This window comes from Choloepus didactylus, chromosome 9 (genome assembly GCF_015220235.1).
Source record: "Choloepus didactylus isolate mChoDid1 chromosome 9, mChoDid1.pri, whole genome shotgun sequence".
In the NCBI taxonomy this organism is placed as follows: Eukaryota; Metazoa; Chordata; class Mammalia; order Pilosa; family Megalonychidae; genus Choloepus; species Choloepus didactylus.
This window is the reverse complement of record NC_051315.1, coordinates 13849966-13871987: the sequence shown is the minus strand read 5'-3', so window position 1 is coordinate 13871987 and position 22022 is coordinate 13849966. Positions and strand designations below refer to the sequence as shown.

Below are 22022 nucleotides of genomic sequence, written 5' to 3'. Positions count from 1 at the left end.
AAAGCACGTCCCAGGCAATGCTGCTCCCTCGGCTGGGACCAAGTAAGGAGTACCCTCAGGGTGCAGACCTGGACCAGATCCACGGCCTGGAGAGGAGCCGCCACAGCCAACTAAGGTGTGGACCCGAGCGGGAATCTGTGGTTGTAAGCCACTGAGATCTTTGAGGAAGTTTTGCAGCAAAAGCTGACAAATGTATCATCTCTTGTGAAAAACGTGAAACTAGAATTACAGAACTTGACCCAGGCTAAATTTCATGGGTTGCTGTTGAGTTGTGTGGCCATCAGGTCCCTGGGTGCAGGTTGTATTCACTTCTCCAGGCTAAAGAACGTTCTACAAACTGTCACTACCTCTGGTTACCTCATGGCATTGGGGCAGGAAAGACGTCTAACGGGGATGGCCCACTGGGGCATGAGGTGGGGATCCTACTTCTGAAGCTGGCTCTCCAACTCCAGGACATCTTGGCACTGAGGGGTTGAGAAGACGCTGGTGTGGGCAGGGAACCATCCCAGCAGGAAAGAATCCACTGAGGTTTACAAGCCCCCAGCCTGGAACTGTCACCAGGTGAGCTGGTGTCCTCCCTGCAACCCCCAAAACCGTTCCTCAACTCCTCCAGCAACACCTGCTCCTTCACTCCTGAACCTTCCTGAAGCACATGAGTCAAGGTGGTGGAGATGTTCTTTGGCGGTAGAGGGGAGGACGGGGGCTCCTGAAAACAAAGATGGGTCTGGAGTTCCAGGTGAGGGTCACCCTGAGGACAGTCACATCCTTGCAAGCCTCTTGTGTGACCAGCTCTTGGTAGGGTCCCTCCTAGCGGTAAGCAGCCACGACGAGCTGTCTTATTGCCCTCTCACCTTTAATTATAAGCTCAGGGTGGGCAGGGGCCAAGTGGAATTGTTCTCCCACAGCATCCCCACTGCCCAGCCTCATGCTCACTCAGAGGAGGTGCTCAGAGAGATCTGTTGCATGAGGGAATGAATGAATGAAACCTTCCTAATGAAATACTACATCACTGCTGCGGGCTACTTCCAAAATCCTGACAAACCGTCAGCTGTGTGAGTGTGCGAGGCCTCAGCTGAGCCCTGGCCCACTAGTGAGCTGGGGTGCCCTCCGACTCGGGGCCCCGCTCCCAGGGCTGGCTTTTGTGCTAGCATTCTGTAGTTCACTGCAGTCCCAAATATCTTATTTTAACCTGTTCTAAACAGGGCAAAGAAAGTGAATTTAAGTTTATCCTTTCATTTTTATTCAAACTGAACAGGTCTGCCCCACGGGCAGGGCAAAGGGTGTATTTACTTAATTCACATGGATCCATCCCAGTTTAGATAATTTTTTAAAAGTTGCTTATAATCAAAATCGCCTGCCCTTCAGGCTTCTCCCAAGGTATCAATACTCCTTTTGATTTTAACCTCCTTTTAAAAATCTTTATTTGGTCTCAGTCAGAAGAACATCACTCTCACAGGATCTGGTTTCTGCCTCCCCGAGTCCCTGATCTACCACCAGGACCTAAAGAAACATTATATTTATTTAAAAAAAAATAACCTGAACTGTTGTTTTCTTGTTGCAGGCACATCAAAGAGTTTGGACCTTAAAATAATACCCAATACAGTTGGCCGTTTTTGGCTAAGACCACTCTCTTCAGTTTTCCAATGTGGGGTTCTGCTTTATCTTATGGCCAACTGATATTCTAAAGTTCTTAGAAATGGACAAACCACTTGTTACTCATTTTGGTTGTTCTTGAAGAGATGCTACTACCTCATGTGCAAAAATTCAATGTGCCAATTAACAGTGTCACTTTGTGCCTTGGTACCCAGGGCCGGCCTGCCACCTGTTCCCAAAGGGCAGTGGCTCATCCCTCTCCTGACGGGTACTAGGAAAGACGTGCAAACTGTTCAGACCTGAGCCACTTAACTCCTGAATGCCGAGGTCCACAGGGTTTCCAATCCCTGAAAACCCCACACTGGGTACCTATTAACATATTAAGCAATCTTAAGGACACCTGCAATTGACATATATCTTAATATAAAAGCTGAAAAAATAATGTTTTACTGCACAGAACCAGAGCTCAACATATTACATTGCTAAAATATTCATATAAATACTATATATGCATGGGTTCGCTCCATTAGAAATATCTATTTGGATATTAAAGACCAGTATCAGTAAAGCCTAAAGAAATGGTCCAAACAGTAACAAGAACAACTATGAGGCTTATAAACAACTGGTGGGAAAAGGAATTCTTTACATTTGCTATCGATCATGTCACAACAGGAGCAATCTGAAATACAATTTTAGACTAGCAATGTGTAAAAATACTTTTTTAAACAATGCTTTTCATACGTATGTTACCACTTAAAAAAATTAAAAACAGCTATGTAGTTATTTCTTCTGAAGACCTACCAAAATAATTCAACTTACTGCTCCCAGTTAGCACTTTAAGCACTGACCAGGAAAGTGAGTTCTCTCACACAGGTATGTGTACACACCACATACACCCCAGCCATGTATTAAAATAGCCTCCAACTATGGTGCATACTGAGGAGTCACGTGCAAGCATCAAACTCAAACAGGCGTGAGATGAAGGTGTTTGGAGCCCTGTTTCCAGGACCAGGTTTGGGATGGATGAACACAGAGGCCAAAGTAAGGTGGGCTTGGGATGTGTGTGCGTGTACATATATAGGGTTTCTACTCCACTTACAGGCCCGCCCTAGAAGTAGAGCTTAATCTGGCATATCAATATTTAACTTTGGAGGTGGGGGAACATATTTTCCAGGGCTCTGAGTTATCACTACCCTGGCCTTCTTTCCGAACATTGGGGCAATTTTAGGAGCGTCTGGAAGTGATGTTTCATCAGCATCTTCGCTATCTTCGTGATGCAGATCATATGAAATGTTCCCGTATTCTCTTAAAAATGGGAAAATTTCCAGCAGGAACTGGCAGAAGTCTCTGCGAATACCGAACCACCAATAATTGCCCCCCTTCCGCCTAAACGTCGTCGCCATGAGCGTTACCAGAGACAGCCAAAGAGGCACGAAGATGGAAATGTAGGAGAAGGTGTTGTGGCCGTCCAGTCTGTGCACCAGCAGCACCTCGAAGGTGAGCAGGGGCACCACGATCGTGATCCAGCTCATGGCCATGGTCACGTGCGTCCTCCGCTGCTCCCCGACCGCGTCCAGGGACCGCAGGAACAGGAGGGACCAGACGATGTAGTAGAGCACGACCAGGCAGAGGAACGACATGAGGATCCACAGGGGCACGAACACCACCAGCCACGGCCAGTGGATGATCCTGTCCAGCCGGAGGGCCATGAAGATGAACTGCAGGATGTTGACGGAGCACAGGATCTCCAGCTCCAGCGACCGGTCGTGCCGGAAGCCCCAGATGCAGGCGGCCACGGCCACGGGGGACACGAAGAAGAGCGGCATGAAGACCAGCAGCCAGAAGTGGGTGCCTCTCTCCACCCTGTCGCAGACCAGGACCTCGAACATGAGCAGCAGCAGGTGGATGCCCACGGCGATCAGCATGGCCTTGAACTCCACGCAGGCCTCGCCCTCCGCGCGGTAGCGAGGGTTGCGGGCCCAGACGCCCGCGCCCACCGCGGCGCCCGCGATGACCATGAGCTTCCACAGCCATATGGGGGCGAAGACGGCCCAGTAGCTCCACTGGATGACGCCGTCCAGGCGGAGGGGCAGCAGCACCGAGAAGAGCAGCAGGCAGGCGTAGATGAGGAACTTACTCGGGTTGAAGTCCTGGAAGAGGCCCCGCGGGTTCATGGCGGAGGCAGCCCTCTCGTCCTCGGCGCCCCGCGTGCCGGAGGTGTCCACCCGCGGCCCCGGCAGGCCGGAGCACGTGCAAGCGCGGCCACGTGGGCGGCCGGCAGCGCGGGGGGCGTGGCGTGCGGGCGCGCGCTCCCGCGGCCGGCGGGGAGTGGGGGTGCGGTGAGGGGGCCGCAGCAGGTCGGAGCGCGGCCCTCCCAGGGCCCCGCCGCCCGCAGCCCCGTCCGCGCTGGGAGCGCACCTCCTGCGGGCGGCGCCGGGAGGGTCGGGGTCGGGAGTCGGGGGTCGGGCGGCCCCGATCGGGGTCCTGGCGCGTCGCCGACTACCCGGCCGGCCCGTTGGCAGCGAGCGGGCCGCGACCTGGGGCGGGCGCTTCCTGGCGGCGCCCGGCGCGGGGAGGCGGGCGTGAGCTCACATCCTCCGGGCCGGCGGGGGCGGGGGGCGGAGCGCGGCGGGTGGGGGCGGGCCCGGGGGCGGGGCTTCCAGGGGTGCCCTCCCCGCGCGGGGCGCTCGCCTGTGCTCTCCTGGAGACCGCCAGGGGCGCGGCGCCCGCGGTGAGGCTCCAGCGCTGGGCGCGAGGCAGCGGGGTGGGAACGGCGGGGCGCGAGTGACCACGAGCGTGGGCGGGTGGCCGGCGAGAGTGGGGGCGCCCGTGTAACTGAATGTACACGGGGCGGGCGTGCCTGTGCGAGGACCGCGTGGGGAGCACGGATCTGTGTGTGTGTGACAGAGGGACGGTGGGTGTGTCCCTGGGCCCACTTAGGGGTCTAGGAGGGGGTCCCGTGTGTGTGGTCAGCGCATGGGGTGGGGTGGGGGCTCGGAGCCCATGGGCTGGCGGCCACCAGCAGCCTGGGAAATGGCTGGGCGGCAGCAGTGGTGTTATAGTGCCCCTTTCACCCAGGAGTGGAGGGCAGGGCCCCCAAGACAAAGTCTGGGGAAGCAGGAGATGGGGTGCTTCCTGCCTCTGGTCCCCTTCTGGCAGGTAGGAGCAGAACCCTACTGCAAATCAGGGCTCAGGGCCACAGCCCCCGTGCCGTTGCCCCAGTCTGATCCCCACAGAACCCTGTGCTGGGCAAAAATGGTGCTGGACCCAGAGGCCAAGAACTTTGGGTTCTAGTCCAGGCCCTGCCACCCACTAGCTGAGAAACCTTCCCTCTGGGCCTCATTTTTCCCAGCCCATTAAGTTGGGGTGCTTGCCTGTGAGTTCTCCAGGGGCCAGTCGGCTGCAGCAGGTCTATGAGGTGGACCCCGCCCCCCTCTGGCCACCTGGGCCCACCCGGGAAGCTCCTTCCCTCCCTTCTCTGCACTGAACTGGTTGCTTGTCGTCTGTGCATTTCGGCCTCAGGGACCATGTAACCCGGGCTCCCATGGCAGGGGGTGCAGGATACTGACACACACGTAATGGGCTCTGAGACAGGGGTCATCTGAGGAATGTGTCAGCGTCAGGGCCTCCGTGGGCTAACAAGGAAGGAATAAATTCTGTGCCTGCCAGGGGCCCTCCTGGCCCCGGCCTTGTCCCGGCCCATCTGGAGGGAAGTGGGGCCATCCATAGTCTGGACCCAGAGCCAGCTTTCTTGGACATGCCGGCGTCAACAGGATGTTCAGGGACCATGCTGTGGGGTGGGCTGTCCCAGCCCGGCCTTCACCCACTCCCACCTCAGCCGGCGGCAAGCAGGTGTACCTGGGGAGGGTCTCCCAGCTGATCGGGCCCAGCCAGGCCCTAGGGCTCAGCCATATGCCCTAATTTCATAGATGGAGCCTGTCAGCAAGACCCCTGGTTTCTGAGGAGCCCCCAGGAGTCACTGTGGAAAGGGGTTGCTAAATGGGACTCCAGCCTTTCTCCCTTAACAGCCCAGCCAGAGTTGCTCTAATTTGCTTCTAATTTGCATCTTGGGTTTCTTGTGCTATTTCCTTTCAAGAAAATTTGTGCCAGCAAAAACAATATTGAAAACCCCTGAACCACTCCAACTTCCTCTTCATCTGTAAAACGGGCTAATGAAAGCACATCGGATCGTTTTGAGGACTGGATGAAGCCATGCATGGAAAACACTTTGCGTTTAAAGAAACGTGAACTCCATTTCACTACGCTGAAGACAGTTAAGCATGTAGAGGTGAGGGGCCCTCTGGCAGCCCCCCAAGCCTCTGCCTTGTTAGCACAGCCGTAAACACTCCTGGGCCCACCCTGGGAGACAGGTGGCCTTGGCACCTCTGCTGCCAGCTTCGCGGCAGGGACAGGAGTTGGGAACTTCTTTTCCCATCTGTGGGTGCCCCATTTAAGGCAGGAAGGTGGCCTTGAGGTGATCTGTCATGGTGTCGTGTGTCCTTGCTGCCTTCACAGCCTGGCTCCCGGGTGCTGAAGCTGCAGGGTGAGGGTCCACTGACATCCCCTCAGCTGGCTTCCCCAGCCCCAGGCCTGGACCCCCCAACTCCTGGCCGCACCTGTGGGGCCCACCTGCCGGCCAAGTCCCTTTCTAATGGTCCCTGTGCCAGCCCTGCCAGTCCACTGCCATCCCCTGAGTGTGCCGTGGCCCTGCTGTCCTCTCCTTGGGGTCACCCACACCCACATAACCTCTCTCTCCTTCCCAGTCCTCCGAGGCCCAGAGCAGGGCTTCAAGGCCTGGGAAACCTCATGGCAGGTATTTGAAAACTGTGGTGAATGAATGAGTGAGTGGAGGAATCCCACCCTACTCATGACTTGAGGGTCCTGCCCTGGACCTGGCATTTTCTTTCCTCCCTGGTTCCAGTGGGCCAGGCGGGACCAGCAGCCACGGCTGCAGCCTCTCACCGCCAGCAGCCCAGGCTCCCTGCTGCCCACTCCCCGGCCAGCGTGGTTCTGCAGAGGGCTGGTGGATTAGACTCCTTCAGCTGCCACTAGCTTAGCTGCTTAAACGAACACCCCCTTATTACATCTCACAGTTTCTGCCAGCGAGAAGTCTGCACAGCATGGCTCAGGGCTTCTCTGTGTGAGTCGCTGAGGCTGAAATCCAGGTGTCAGTGGTCATTTCTGGTGGCTCTGGTGGTGAATCTGCTTCCAAGTCCATGCAGGTTGTTGGCAGAATGCAGTCCATGTGGTTGTAGGACTGAGGTCCCCCATTCCTTGCTGGCTCAACTGGGGTCCCTCTTGGCCACCCGCATTCCCTGGCTTGTGGCCTCTCCCAAGTAGCCGACTGTGAGTCGTGTCTGTCTCCAGCTTTGAATCTCTCTGACTGACCCTCTGCCTTCCTCTTCTGTTGTGAAGGGCTCATGTGATTACATTGGGACCATCTAGATAATCCAGGATAATCTATTTTAAAGCCAGCCTGTTAGTAACCTCAATTCCATCTGCAAAGCCCCTTTGCAGCAGTACCTAGATTAGTGTTTGATTGAATAACCAGGGGATTGGAATTTGGGGGGCATCTATAGAATTCTGCTTACTTCCAGTGATCAGATCCAGCTCGGCTTTTCCTGCCCCAAGCAAGAGTATGTGCTGCCCCATGAGGTCACTGCTCTGGGAGAGGGTGGGCTTCCTTGCCTGAGCCCCCTCCCTACACAGACCAGTGTGACAGGGCTGGGCTCCCAGGGACCCAGTCACACTGGGCCCATTCCTCTGAGCCTCTGGAACTAGGGTGGGAGTCAGACTTCCTCCTGGGCCCTGGCCCAGCCCCAGGGGCAGGATCCCCTTGCTGCCTGTCCTCCCGCATGGGTGGCTGGGGGCAGGAGGATGACCTGTACAGAAAGTCCAGGAGGCTCCCCCTTCAGACTGATGTGCGGCTTTGCTCACGTCAGCTCTTCTCAAGGGAGCCGTGGCCCTGTGTGCCAGCCTCAGTGCCCTGTGTGCCAGCCTCAGTGCCCACCACTAACTACCCTTGGCCCCCAGGCCCCAGCCAGACCTGCCTTCTGACCTGCTCCCCACCCCCAGCTCACAAACACACACACAGACACCCATACATACATACACACACACCCCGCACCCCTCACCGGTATGACAGTGTGCCAGGGAGCATGGAGTCCGGAATCCCAAGGCAGGTGCGAATCCTGGCACTGCCATTGGCAAGCTCTGTGACCTCGGCAAGTAACAGCCTCCATGCTCTCATCTGGGAGACGGAGATGCCCTGCATTACCCCAGTCATGAGGGAAAAATGAAACAATGTGTGAAACCCACCAGTATGCTCAGTCTTCCTGCCTCAAGGGTGGCTCTTGTTCCCGCCCCATGTTCCCTCCTTGGGAAGCCTCCCCTCTCCGCTGAGGTCCCGGGGCTCCCACGCAGGACATCGCCAGCCTCTGTTTGCTGCTCCCACTCTGCACCCGCAGCTTCGAGCACAGGGCTGGACCTGTGTACCCAGGACGGCACAGGTGGGCAGGAAGGCGGAGCTGATGTGGCATCTTTACCCTTTGCTGAGCACACAGCAAGGTCATCTGCCTGAGACAAAGCCGCTTGTCCTAAGCTAATGGGTCTCAGTTTGCAGGGCGGTGTCACGGGGGCCTGCGTGGAGCTTCCGGGGTGCACCAGCCCCTCGTGCTTGGCCTGGGCTCAGTAACTCAGAGCACTGTGTCCTTTGGAGCTGACTCTGGGAGGCTGAGGTGGAATAGGCACTAATCTCATTTCACAGATGAGAAATCCAAGGCCAAGTCCACCGCTGCGGTTCTCAGCTACACCCGCAGCTGCAGACTTTCCCCCGTGCCCTGCTGATGGCCCGTGGGTGTCCCGGCCCCACCCATGGTGCAGTCCAGGGAGAAGGGCACATCGAGAGCCAGACTCTGCACGGGGCTCCTTGAGACCTAGGCTGGTGCTTTAGTAGCTCCCTGTCCCCCGCCCCCAATGCACTCGTCACTTAAGTCATTTATGTATTTAACAAACATGGATTAAATCTGCTCCTCTACCACGCCTGTGCAGGGTGCAGCGGTGAATTTTTCCCTTGGCTTCTCCGAGGCTGGCTTCTTCAGGGGATCCCCGACCATCCCATCTAAAGTCATCCCCCTCCCTGTTCACGGCACCCTGTTCTATTTCTCCTGTTTCCTATTTGGCCACTGTTCTGGTTTGTTAATGCTGCTGAAATGCAATAAACCAGAAATGGATTGGCTTTTATAATGGGGATTTATTAGGTTACAGATTTACAGTTCTGTGGCCATAAAAGTGTCCACACTAAGGCATCAACAAGAGGATACCCTCACTGAGGAAAGGCCAATGGCGTCCGGAACCTCTGTCAGCTGGGAAGGCACGTGGCTGGCGTCTGCTGGTCCTTTGCTCCTGGGTTGCATTGTTTTCAGCTGCTGATTTCAGTGGCTTTCTCCTTAAGCATCTGTGGGTTCTCACTTAGCTTCTCCAGGGCAAACTCTGGGCTTCATCTCTTAGCATCTCCAAATGTCTTTCTGTGTCCATCTCCAAGTGTCCTTGGTCAGTGTTGAGTCTTAGCTCTCTTAAGGACTCCAGTAAACTAACTAATCAAGAGTCACCTTTAGTGGGCAGGGCCACACCTCCATGGAAATGATCTAATCAAAAGATCCCACCCACAATCGCTTTCCCTTTATCTGGTGTATGGATGGATTAGTGGAAAAATGGGGACAGAAACTGAATGAAAAATAGGATGGGATGAGGGGGATGATTTGGGTGTTCTTTTTTACTTTTATTTTTTATTCTGATTCTTTCTGATGTAAGAAAAATGTTCGAAAAGAGATTGGGGTCATGAATGCATGACTATATGATGGTACTGTGAACAGCTGATTGTACACCATGGATGACTGTATGGTATGTGAATATATATCAATAAAACTGAATTTAATTAAAAAAAAAATCCCACCCACGATAAGTCTGCACCCACAAGATTAGATTAAAAGATCATGGCTTCAGTGTGGCAAGTGAACTCACTGCCCTCCCCCCTATGTGGGACATGGCTCCCAGGGCTGTAAATCTCCCTGGCAATGTGGGACATGACTTCCTGGGATGAGCCTGGACCTGGCATCATGGGATTGAGAACATCTTGACCAAAAGGGGAATGTGAAATGAAACGAAATAAAGTTTCAGTGACTGAGAGATTTCAAATGGAGTCAAGAGGTCACTCTGGAGGGCATCCTTATGTGCTACATAGATATCCTTTTTCAGTTTTTAGTGTATTGGAATAGCTAGAAGGAAATACCTGAAACTGTCAAGCTGCAATCCAGTAGCCTTGACTCTTGAAGACGATTATGTAACTATGTAGCTTACATGGTATGACTAACTATGTGATTGTGAAAACCTCATGGCTCACACTCTTTTTTTCCAGTGTGTGGACAGATGAGTAAAAAAATGGTGACAAAAATTAAATGAAAAATAGGGTGGAACAGGGTGGGGGGATGGAATTTTTGGGCATTCTTTTATATTTTTATTTTTTTGGAGTAAGAAAAATGTTCAAAAGTTGATTCTGGTGATGAATGCACAACTATATGATGGTGCTGTGAATGGTTTATTGTGTACTGTGGATGATTGTAGGGTGTGTGACTATACCTCAATAAAACTGTTTAAAAAAAAAAAGATCATGGCTTCTCTGGGGTACATAGTAGATTCAAACCAGCACAGCCACTAAATACATGCTGAGTTTAGAAAATCTGGAAAATGCTGTGTTTAAAGGGAAAAAACAACAACAACCCTAATCTCACCACTCACAGAAAACTACTATTAATATTTGATTGTATTTCCTTAGAAATGTTATGGTCTTCTCTGCAAACAGATGTCATTTTCACATACCCTTTTTTTCCTGCTCTTTTGCTTAATGTCCATTCTAAGACTTGGGTATTTTCACCTTTTGGCATCTCCAAATCTTGCATGGTACAATTGATGTTGTTTCCCAGGAACCATAAACCTGCGTTGAAATCCAGCTCTTGCAGAGGGTATCTGGGTTTGCTTCTGCCAGTCATTTCGGGGCACTGCCAACTTGAAATGACTTTAAGTTTAAATTAAATTCAGTTACAGTATTTGCCTGAGGTGTTTCAGACTCAAACCTGGATGTATGCTGGCTTGTTCATGTTCTCAGAGGCAATTCCTTTCCCTCCCTCCACCTGGGGCCAAGGTTGAGCTTGGCCATTTCTGCATTGCCTCTTTCTTCCTGGCAGGGCTATTTATCATTAGCCCATACAGCAAGGGAAGAGACCTTTCGTGTCCCAGCTTTATTTAGATGCCTCTTATTAGAAACCCCATCCTCAGCAATTTTTCTTTCTTGGTGGGACATGAAGTGACATGAAACAATGTATGTCTCACAGTCAATGGCATCTTAAATGTGAAATACAGTAAATGGAAACTTTTCTCAGATTATCATAAACACATCGTGAGCAATTTCTTAGTGGCAACGCAATCTCATGTCACACGGCTAACCAGCGCTTTACCCACCCGTTCCCTTCTTGTGCACTCGGGTGATTTCTGGTCTTTTCTGGAAGGAGGAGCACTGTGGATTCTATGGTTTCCTTAGGGCAGATTCTCAGAAATAGAGTTGCCGGCTTAAAGGAACAAATATTGGAAAGAACCTGGGTCCCTAAAGCCTGCTGTTTTTGGAGGCTGATTTTCCTTTTTTCTGTTTACTGTGTTGTCTTTGCAGAAGTGGAGTAGCAGCCAGCACAAGTGGGGGGCATGAATCTGTCCCTCCTGACAGCAGCTTGTGGAGAGCTTTGGCCTGGGAAGTGCCGCAGGGGTGAAGAATTAAAGAGAAGGCACAAAGAGGCCGAAAGCAGAGGTAGGTTCAGATGTGGGAGCTGTACTAGATTAAAAGTCAACTTAAAATGAGGGAAGGTCCTGACACATTTGTGGGTGTGCATGTGTGTATTCGGGCAGTCAGCGACTTACTTGGGTGTCAATAACCTCCAAAAGTGAGGGCGATAAACTGAAATGGGGATCGTTTAATCGGAGGCAATCAAATATAGTTAAATAGGATTAGTTCAAACTGATGTGTTTTTTGTGTGGGGGTGAGTGGGAAACTTCCTGAATTATGGAATATTGCTAAACAATGGTAGGCAATTCAGTTATCAACTATTTGTATATATATGGTGCTGCTAAAGTATTTAGAACAATTTGCCTGCGTAACTTAAGTATTCTCCAGACTTGGTTACGCTGTTAATTGACTCAGCCAAAGATTTATTCATTGAACAAAGGTGATCCCCAGGCTCGCTCTCACCTGGATTTGTCATAAATTCCAAGTCAGTGTGCCACAGATGAACGATGTCTTTACTGGGGCAGAAACAGCCATCGGGAAAACTTGAATCCTAATTTCATTTGGGGTTGCCTTTCATTCTTTCATCAACTGGTGCAAAATAGCAAAAAATAATAAACAGATAAACAAAGAGCCAGGCCCTGGAGCTACCAGTTGCATAGGATGGGTTCTTGCGTTTGGGGCTGTCCATCTAGCCGTGCAGGAGACAGACAGCACACGTGGTGACTGACACGGGCTGCAGAGGCTCAGCAGCCCCTTGCGTCAAAGCTTCAGGGGCTCTCGTTTCCCAGGACACAACCCCGGGTGACCAGCTTCGTTCGGCCCAGCTCTCCGACCTTCCTCAGGTTCCTGTGGCTACACCGGCTCCCTTCTGCCCGTCAAGCCACCAGACTTCAATTTGTGCATCTGGACAGGGACTTTTATGAGGAGCTGTAACCAAAGGAGCCTGGGCCTACCCACTTGCTTGGAGCCTTTTGCCATTATAGTCAGACTGTCTGCTGGGAGCTGGTGGGCTTGGCCCTGGGTAGGGAGACGTGGTGCCCTGTGGTCCCCGCCCCAAGGACTGAGTACTCCACTTTACGTCAAAATGCACAAACATGAAACACTGAACAACCCTGAAAGAGTGCAAGAGTGAACCAGAGGTCATTAGGCTGAATGAGATTAAAAATCAACTGAAAATAAGGTGGGGGGGGGGACAGGCATTGGAAATAAGCTACAGCATGAGGATCAGGCCAGCTGGGTGAATGGAGGAGAAGGTTGTCCTATTGGCGGTGACGGAAGTCTAAACTAGACCAATGTGGAGAGGGTCTCCTGGTGTATTTAAGCATAAGCTAAAGAGGGGCCCACCTGGATTCAAATCCCAACTGGATCGTTTAACCAGCTGTGTATCCTTGAGCAAATGACAGCCTCTCTGAGCCCCTGTTTTTCTCTTCTGCAAAATGGGGATATTTGCTTCACAGTATAGAAGTGAGGATTAAATGAGATGATGAAGATATAGGGCCTGGGACATTCAGTAGATGTTCCACATAGGAACACACTTCCCTAAACACACACACACACACACAAACACACATGCTCACACATCCACACCTTGCCCAGCTGCTAGAGAGAATGCCTGCCAGGCAAGGGGCCCAGCCTCAGATCTAGAGTTAGGTGGGGTATAACTAAACAAGAACTTATATTCCTTAGGTCAGTAACCCAGGTGGTTGGCTCCTGGTTGACTTCCCCACCCCGAGTCCAGTTCTGCTTTATAGATTAAGGGGGCAGGGGTGGACCAGGGGTCTCCAATGAAGCAGCAGGGCAGATTCCTGGGCCTCAACCCAGACCTGCCACATCGGAATCCCTGGGGGTGGGGCCCAGAACCCAAATGTTTTGAAATCTCCCCAGATGATTCTAGTGTGCAGTCAGCTTTTAAACCTCTCAACCAGATGGCCCCAGCAAAGCCTTTTCAGCCCCAAGAGATTCCCCATCAAACGTCCTGAGCCCCCCTCCGTGGGAGGCCTGGCATCCATGTGTCTGGTCCCAGCTCATCTTCTGCTTTCATCAGAGATAGGAAACCCTTCTGGTATGGACACACACCATTAAACCACAAGCCGAGACCACAAAGTCTAGAAATGAGTCTCCAGCAACTGTCCAGAAGCATCTGGGAGAAGGGGAAACAGCTAATCTGGAGGCCTGGGATGTTTTCTCAGTGGGTATCAGCCAAATCAAACTGAAAATAAAATCCTTGAGGCTGAAGATATACTATAAGATTGAAACTCTGACCAAGCAAACCCTGCCTTCTTGTGTAACAGCTTCCTACCTAAGAAAGAAACTGATATTCCACAGAGTTCCTCCTGGTCTTTTATCATGTTATTTTCTCTCCTGTAAGAACATCAACATTATTTACCATCGCAGAGGTTCTTTCCAAATTGCCCGAAACAGCCATAAACGTCCCAGCTTCACCTAGGGAGGCTTTGGGTGGTGAATTGCTGTTCAGTTAATGAATTCCTGTCGCAAAGCCAGCATTACCAGATTTTCCCCCACAAAGACTGGCAATTTCTTGCACTCTTGAGTGTTCTGACCGAGCAGAGGGGCTGAAGAAAGAGGTTCTTCTTTACAGTTTCTAAGGGGGTGATTAAAAAAAAACTCAGTGAAAATGAAAGTGGTTTATGAGCCTTGGTGCCAGGACAACAGATGCGTCAGCAAAAGGGCAAGTGTGGATGACACGCTTGGGGCTGGGGGTGGGTGGGGGGAGCAGAGCGGTATGGGGAATGCCTAGAAAATTTTTTAAATTAACAACAAAACAGGAAGACATTTAGCAGTGAATAGATGGCCCAGTTTTCCCCTTTGGGGCTGAGAGGAGCTCTGGAAGGGTGGCAAGAAAACCATTTCCACTGTTCTATGGAGTGATGACGATGGCCAGGTGATGACAAGAGTGATACAGGCGGCCATCGATTTAGCTTGGGGTATCTGCCAGCATTTGTGTTTTTTGTTTTTTAAAGAATTTTTCCTTTATTGACTAAAAATCCCCTTCTTAAGCCAAAAGCCAACTCTGAATACAAGGAATAATCCGGAAGGCCACTTTGGCCAAGGCCAAATGCCCCACTACAGTGTACTTTCATCACAGTGGTGGGTGGGGAGGGAGGCGAGGCTGCAGCCACCTTGGAGAGGTGGCCCAGGGTCTGGTGGGAATGGGGTGGAGGGACACACCCCAAAGAAATGAAAGCAGGGACGCGGACAGATATTTGCACACACCATGGGCGCGAGAGCAGTTTTTAAAGAATTATTTCCTAAGTAACCCACTTCTGACCATTAAAAAAATGTGCATATTGACCTTGGATGAATATAGGGGTGAGTGGACAAGAACCCCCTTTCTGATGTATTAATTTAGGATGCTCTTGGCAGTGTGGAGCAGTAGGATTTTGCAGAAGTCCCAGGGGCTTTTCTGGCCCACGCCTTGAGGTGAGGTGCGGCCTTGCCCACAGTTCACACCACCAGTGACAGCGAGCTCAGTGGGTGACCAATGGGCCAACAGGGAGGTGGTGGGTGACAAGCTCCCGAGCACCTGGTTTTTCTCCCTTTTCCATGACACAGGTCCTGTCATGACCACCACAGTCCAACCAGCAGATTCTGCCTCAGTCCCATGAGTGAGCATCTGTTGGAGCCACTGTCTTGTCCTCATTGTTCACAGTAGAAACCTGGGTTTCTTTTCTTTCCTTCATCCCAGGGGAGGGCTAGAGGGAGCACGGGGGGCATCAGGCCCATGGGCTGGGTCTGGCTTCGTCTTCCTGCATCTCGGGCCTGGGTTCTGCAGCACCCACAGACATGGTGGGTGCCAGCTTTGCACCTTTCCACCTAATCAGAAGCAATAACCCTAGCAGGCCTGGCACGCGGCATCATTTTAGGCCCTTCTTCTTTCAGCTCCTTGCTGGGTGGCCCCTTTTCCTGGTCTGGCCCGTTGCAGCTGGCAAGGCCACTTGCCAGCTTCGTGCCCCCGGCGGCGGATTTTCAGCCTCTGTTTGCAGGGTCGGGTTGTGGTTTGAAGCCTGGGCCTCTGCCGGGTGGCCCTGGTGGAATCCTGTCTCTGCTGCTCCCTGGCCACAGCTTGGGCAGACAGCTTGGTCTTTGTACCTCTGTCTTCCTGGACTGTGCAGTGGGGTGACAGTCACGCCCATGTGACAGGGAGGCCACCGTGCTCCAACTGAGCCAAGGCCCCGAAGCAGTCTGACCAGTGCCAGGCAGGTAAGCCTTCCAGAACTGCCAGCTGCTCTGCTGCTGGGAAGGGCATGACTCCCACAGCCGTCCTGCCAACGTTATCACCCATGGATTCCCTTCCCGGGGTCTGGCTGGCTGCCCATGTCGCTGGCTAACCCTTTAAGCAATCGGAACCCTTTCTCTCTTGGATTAGAAAGAGATCACTGGAAGCCGCCTTGTAACCTCTGTCAACATCAGTGTTGTGCGTGGAGCTTTGGAGAAGGAAGTGTGATTTTATTGCCTCTTTGGTGGGAAAAGTTACTGCTTGGGCTCATGCTGAAAGCCGACCCCCCGTTGTGTGGCACCATGGTGCTTCCATGGGGGCGTGTGGGTTAGAGGTCAGGGTGGAGACCCAGGGTGACCATATCCCCACCCCTAAGACTAGACTCTAGATTTTATTTTGTCCCAACCCCTCATTTGGACGCAGCTGGGTCCGTCTTTTCAGGTAAAGGATAAGAACAGCGAACACTAGCATGGCATGTGCTGCCAGCCAGACTCTGCTGTAGGCTGTGAGATAGCTAATAGTTTCCTCTGCACTTTTGCATTTGAGGACCCTGAAGCTCAGACCCCACATGAGTCTGCCTCCAGGGTTCCCTTTGAACCAGAGGCACACAACTCCCAGCACTGAATGAAGAAGTGGCATTTATTGAGCTCCTACTGTGTTCCAGGCAAATCCCAGATCCACTCCTTCCTCCTAAGGAAGATTTCTTTTAATACAGTTTTACTGAGGTATATTCACATACCCTACAATCATCCACAGTGTAGAATCAGTTATTCACAGTACCATCATATAGTTGTGCACTCATCACCAGAATCAATTTTTGAACATTTTCCTTATTCCAAAAGAAATAGAACTAAAAAAGAACACCTAAAACATTCCATCCCCCCATCCCACCTTATTTTTCATTTAGTTTTTGTCCCCATTTTTCTATTCATCTATCTATACACTGGATAAAGAGAGTGAGAGCCACAAGGTTTTCATAATCACACAGTCACAGCATGTAAGCTACATAGTTATGCAATCGCCTTCAAGAATCAAGGTTACTGGGTTGCAGTTCGACAGTTTCAGGTACTTCCTTCTGGATATTCCAATACACTAAAACCTAAAAAGGGATATCTATATAATGCATGAGAATAACCTACAGAATGACCTCTTAACTCCACTTGAAATCTCTCAGCCACTGAAACTTGATTTTGTTTCATTTTACGTCCCCCTTTTGGTCCAGAAGGCTTTCTTAGTCCCACAATACCAGGCCCAGGCTTGTCCCTGGGAGTCGTCCCACACAGGAGGGTGGACAGTGAGTTCACCTGCCTCGTGGGCTTAGAGAGAGGCCACATCTGAGCAACAAAGAGGTTCTCTGGGGGAGACTCTTAGGCACATTTATAAGCAGGCTTAGCCTCTCCTTTGCAGTAACAAGCATCATAAGGGCAAGCCGTCTAAATTGTTAGACCGCAAAGTTTTTGAGAATATCAGTAATAACCCATGTTGGGAGTCCAACATTTCTGCATTTTTCCCCAGTTCCTCACCTCCTAAGGAAGATTTGAGGGGAGAGATGGGGAAGGAGGGACAGCAGGTGACTTTGGCCTGCTCTGCCTGACCCTGCTGGGCTGGGGAGGACAGAGGTTGCGGAAGCCCCAGGCAGCCTTGGGCTCTCCAGGCCCAGGTGCCGCTGCCCCTCGAGTAAGTAACCTCAGCACACATCTGCCCTTCTGCTGCTGGCCCAGGAGACCAGCTGAGGCCCCATCCTGCAGAGCCTCCCTGAGCTCAGATGCTTGCCAGCCCAGGTCCCGTAGGCTCAGACCCCAGATCTGCTTTCCCAGGCTCATTCCGCAGGCAGGTGTGGCCCAGGTGTCTGATGGTTCTGGCTTCAGGGTCATGATCTCCACATCTAAGCCCTTGTGGGATCCCAGGATTTCGGCAGTTTGGGTAGTAGATTCCAAAAACCAATTAATCTGGGGCTTCAGGGGAATTCTGTCAGACCAGTGGTTTGGCTAAATCTTCAATCATGTATAAGACAGATGGAAGAGCCAGGTGTGAGCTGTGGCTATGGCTTGGAGCTGGCTGCTGCCAAGTGGGACAGGACCCCCAGCAGTGCCCCCTTCCCCCTGAGTGGTGTCTTCCTTCCCAAAGGCACTGGGGTGGGGGGGCACTGAGTCTGGAGTAAGGGGCTCTCCAGGCAGTTCTGCCTTTCCCATAAGTCCCCCAGACCTCCTTTGAATGGACACAGGAACAGCCTCCATGAATGGCCCCCATCCAGTTCCAAGGGTGCCAAACCACGTGGCCAACTTGAGGGCTGAGGGGCCGGCAAGGAAGGGCCTGGGGGAGGGTGGGGGTGTCAGAGGCCACTGGGAGCATTCTGCCTTGGCCTCAACAGATGCAGAGTCTGGGGTATCCAGGAGCCCTGGGGCTGATCTGGGGCCGGGAGGATGGGCCAGAGACTGAATCACTTCTCCCCCGATCACTCTGGAAAAAGTGCAATGAGGTGCCCCCCCAAATTGTCACTGTGGCCTTCCTCTGTCTCTGAAGTCTTGTTTCTTTCCAGGGGTCTTTGTCAGTCATTGGCTAAGAGTCCCCACTCCTCTGACGACTTCTGTGTAATTGCCCCATTTCAGTAGGGGCGTGCACTCCCAGTGCTGACCCAGTGCAGGGGCTTCTGGGGAGCAGAGCTGTGTGCAGGTCTTGGGGTAAGACAGTCCCCACCTTTAGTTTGCTCCAGCACATGTGTGTCTGCACCTGGTGTACACACACACACACACACACACACACACACACACACACACACACACACACACACTGCACTGCACACTCTCCCCAGCTACAGAGAGGCCACTGCAAGGGCTGAGGGGCGGGAAGTGAAGGAGCACTCAGTCCTGGAGGGCCCCTGGCAGGAGGAGAGGTGAGTCACGGGAGGGTGGGGACAGCCAGTCTGCCTCCCAGAGCTGTCTCGGGAGGCTCGGGTGCCTGGGAATGGTTTTCTACACGGAGGCTGTAAACCAGGGTTTCCCCTCCCTGAAACATGCCTCCCCTGTTTCCTTGTCAGGCCAGCTGTTCTTTCTGTTTTCCAGGCTTCCTGCTTCTGAGGGTTTTTCAAAACATACTCCGATCCCTCTGTGACACCGTCCTGGTTAGCCTTGCCAAGTCCTCCCGGGCTGCCCTGCCCGGAGTGCCCTCCTCCTCTCTCTCCCACTTTTGTGTTCGCTGGAATCCTCTTCCTTTCTCAAGCCCCATTCACGCTCTGCCTGTCCCAGGAAACGTCTGGCTGCCTCCTTCCCTCTAGTGCGGAGTCTCCATGCTCTGAATCCTCTGAGATCTCCCTTCTTCTGAGGTCCCTTCCCCTTCCCTGTAAAATAGGATGACAGGATGTCATAGGTTTGTCATGAGCATTACCTGCGATGACCTTCATGAAAGTGGCTAGTACACAGTTGGTGCTCAATAGATGCTCCTTCCTTTCCTGTCTGTGTCAGGCACGGGGATACAGCTGAAAGATGCGGTTCCTGGCCCTAGAGAGTGATCAGGGCTGGGGTGGAGGGAAGCTGGGGGAGGGGCCCCTTATCCATCCAGGGGGGCTGTGGGGGCAGCAGGGAGGCTTCTGGGGGGCCCCGTTACTTGGGCTGAGTCTGAAGGACAAATAGAGTCAGGAGCTCCAGGGCAGAGGGCAGAAGGAGAAGTGTGACATGGCTGGGGGAGCCCAGCAGCCAGAAGGGCTGAAGTTTGGGGTGCTATCTGAGGACCAGAGGGATGGGCCTTGTGGGAAGGCAGAGAGCCTCGACTCCACCAGGAGGCAGTGGGGGCCCCTGAAGGTGCTGAGTGGGGCAAGGCTTTGCCTCGATGCTGTGCAGGGCGGGTGGGGGTAGGTGGGCCTGGGAGGGGCGGCTCGCTGGCCTGTGGAGCAAGGACCCCGGGCAGATGGCCCTGACTCGGGCTTGGTCACAGACCCTGGTTCCAGCCTCCCTGCCTCCCTGCAGCCTTGCATCATCCTTCCTGGAATAAAAGTGGAAATCTGCAGTGTGCTGTTTGTCATTGAACTTTGCCTGGGCAAAGAAGATGGATGGGGCCCTTCCTGAGGACGCCCCCAGCTTGCATTTCCCTGTCCAGTCCCAGCTTCCTGACATTCCTGGCTGTAATCAGATTCCATGCCAGAGGCCCTGTCTGTTTTTGGTTGGGTGGTTCCTTATTACTAGACTTTGTACTTCTGTTCAGTTTCCCCAGTTTTTACTGCTCACTCTGCTGAGGCAGTTGCAAGTGAGGAGGGCACACAGAGGCTTGTAACCCCGGCAATGTGGCGGGAGGAGGTGGGGGGCCAAGCTCAGCCAGCCCTCCCTGGGCCCCCGTCCCTGCGTATCGCCTGCTGGCTTGTCTGGGGGCCCCCGGTAGACCATGTGCCCCATGAGTCTCTGCTCATCCTTGGGCCCTGACACCCAGCACAGTGCCTGGCAACTGGTCAGCGGCCGATACATAATCGTTCACTGAGTGCTTGGTGAACGACAGCAGCTCGAGTGCACGACACACATCTCCCCTTCCGTCCGTCCCCCCCTGCCCTGCCCAGTCCTAATGCCCCAGGTACTGGGGCAGGGACAGGAGTGACAAGCAGTGGAGGGGCTGCCATCTCACCCACGTCTCATTCCTCCTTCGTGCTTTCCAGGCCACCTGGGAGTGTTTTGGGGCGAGGAGGTGCAGGGTTGGGGGCTGCTGCCCGCCTTCACCGCCTCGGAAATGTGCAGGCTCTTTCTGGAAGTCGCTCCCTTTTCTTATCACTGAGCTTGGCTGCCACTGGGGAATTTCTGGAGGGAGGGGGCGTCCTGACAGGAAATCTCCAGAAGCCCCAGAAGCCCAAACACAAAGAGAGGATGGGGTGGAGGCTGCGCTGCAGAGGGGGCTTGCTTTTCCCCTTAAGAACGAGCCAGCTCATGTCAGAAAAATCCAGGCTGTTGTGGTGGCTTGGAGTTACGTACCCCAGAGAAACATGTTCCTAATCTTAATCTATTCCAGTGGGTGTGAACCGTCTGTAAATAGGACTTTTGAAGATGTAATGAGTTAAGCTGTCCCCAGATTGAAGGAGGGTGGCCTTAACCCAATATGGCTGAAGTCCTTATAAGTGAAGGAAATTGGACACAGAGAGGCCACGGGGAGAAGCTGGAAGTCAACAGAACCCAGAAGAGAAAGGAGAAGATGCTGCCTTGTGCATCACCATGTGACAGAAAGGCCAAGGAACCCCAAAGATTGCCGGCCAGGCAGAAGACACCAACCCCAGGAGGAAGGGAACCTTCTGGCCTCTGAAACCATGAGCCAATAAACTCCTTTGTTGGGCCAGCCCATTGTGTGGAATTTGTTTTAGCAGCCTGGAAAGTAAAACAGCTGTTACCCTTAATGTTTGTTTTTCCTCCATCTGATGGTCTGAAAGTGTGTGGGATTTCAGCAGCTGGGAGGTGGGGATGGAAGGAGGGGAGTTTCTGCAACAAGCAGTGGCAGTCAGGTGGCTGAGCTCTCCCTGGCGCAGGGGGTGGTACCCAGGTGCAGAGCTGCACAGGACCCCGGGACTCAGGGGTGCCTCATCCTCATTTGACAGACGAAGCACCACAAGCTCAGAGAGGTGAATGGACTTGCCCCAGGTCACACAGCATGTACTGACAGAGCTGCGATATGAGCCCAGGTCTCTCCAGCTCCAAAGTCACGTTAAAACCCTATACTGGCCTGCCGTCCCAGGTCTTGTTCTAGATCATTCCAAACCTCCCTTCCATCAAAGCTTACCATTTCCATGTCCTAACCTCGATCTCAGACATGCCTTCTCAGTGAGAAGTCTGCTTCCAGGCACCACATGTGAGCTCTATCTGGAACCTTCTGGAGACAGTGCCCTCATGGTGGGCTACCTATGTCACCAGCATACCCCCAGTTCATGAATGGCACTCCCTCATCTTTGAGCTTTCTACAACCCTTCCTTCTTCCTTTCCCGCATCCACCCATCCACACACAGGTATTTGTTGAGGCTGTACTGTGGACCAGACACTTTAACACACAGCTCTCAGCTGCAGGGCCACGAGAGGGAGTCACATTTAACTGTAAATATCCAATGACAGCGATCCAGCTAGGCTGCTTCTGGTGAACCAAAGGACTCAGCTCGCATGTTTAAGCATCGGGTGATCTGAGGAGAGGTCTCTAGCCGTGTCCGCTCAGGGCTTCACAGAGGTGGCTTCAGGGGTGGACAAGATGGGGCTTTGCTGGCTCTACTTCCTGACAAGCCCCTGGTGGGCCTCCATCCTGGTGGTGCCCTCGACTCGCCTGTGTGGCCAACTTCCTTCCCATCCCCACTCCCCTGCACCCACTGCCCCAGGCCACACAAACCTCACTTTGTGTTCCTGAATGCCA

General features: G+C 52.9%; 2 protein-coding genes and 1 long non-coding RNA gene across 3 annotated transcripts; 1 reads left to right on the top strand and 2 right to left on the bottom strand.

The window, feature by feature from the left end:
- Positions 1 to 1404: 1404 nt before the first annotated feature.
- Positions 1405 to 4147, bottom strand: TMEM185B (transmembrane protein 185B). The gene has a single exon (XM_037849238.1). The coding sequence runs from the start codon at positions 3765 to 3767 to the stop codon at positions 2715 to 2717; it is 1053 nt and encodes a 350-aa protein (XP_037705166.1). The 5' UTR covers positions 3768 to 4147; the 3' UTR covers positions 1405 to 2714.
- LOC119543677 (formin-like protein 20) lies at positions 4093 to 5104 on the bottom strand. The gene is made up of 2 exons (XM_037848624.1): positions 4968 to 5104; positions 4093 to 4660 (listed from the first exon to the last, which is right to left on the bottom strand). The coding sequence occupies exons 1-2, from the start codon at positions 5102 to 5104 to the stop codon at positions 4093 to 4095; spliced, it is 705 nt and encodes a 234-aa protein (XP_037704552.1).
- Positions 5105 to 5738: 634 nt separating this feature from the next.
- Positions 5739 to 20833, top strand: LOC119544102. Its single transcript, XR_005218758.1, has 3 exons — positions 5739 to 5881; positions 11315 to 11449; positions 20649 to 20833. It is a non-coding gene; the product is annotated as an uncharacterized LOC119544102 (long non-coding RNA).
- Positions 20834 to 22022: the final 1189 nt, after the last annotated feature.

Coding starts and splice junctions, on each gene's coding strand:
- LOC119543677 (XM_037848624.1), bottom strand. CDS start 5,104: ATGCACAGACGACAAGCAACCAGTTCAGTGCAGAGAAGGGAGGGAAGG. Junction 4,661..4,967: donor GGCCCCTGGAGAACTCACAG/GCAAGCACCCCA, acceptor CCTGGGTGAAAG/GGGCACTATAACACCACTGC.
- TMEM185B (XM_037849238.1), bottom strand. CDS start 3,767: ATGAACCCGCGGGGCCTCTTCCAGGACTTCAACCCGAGTAAGTTCCTC.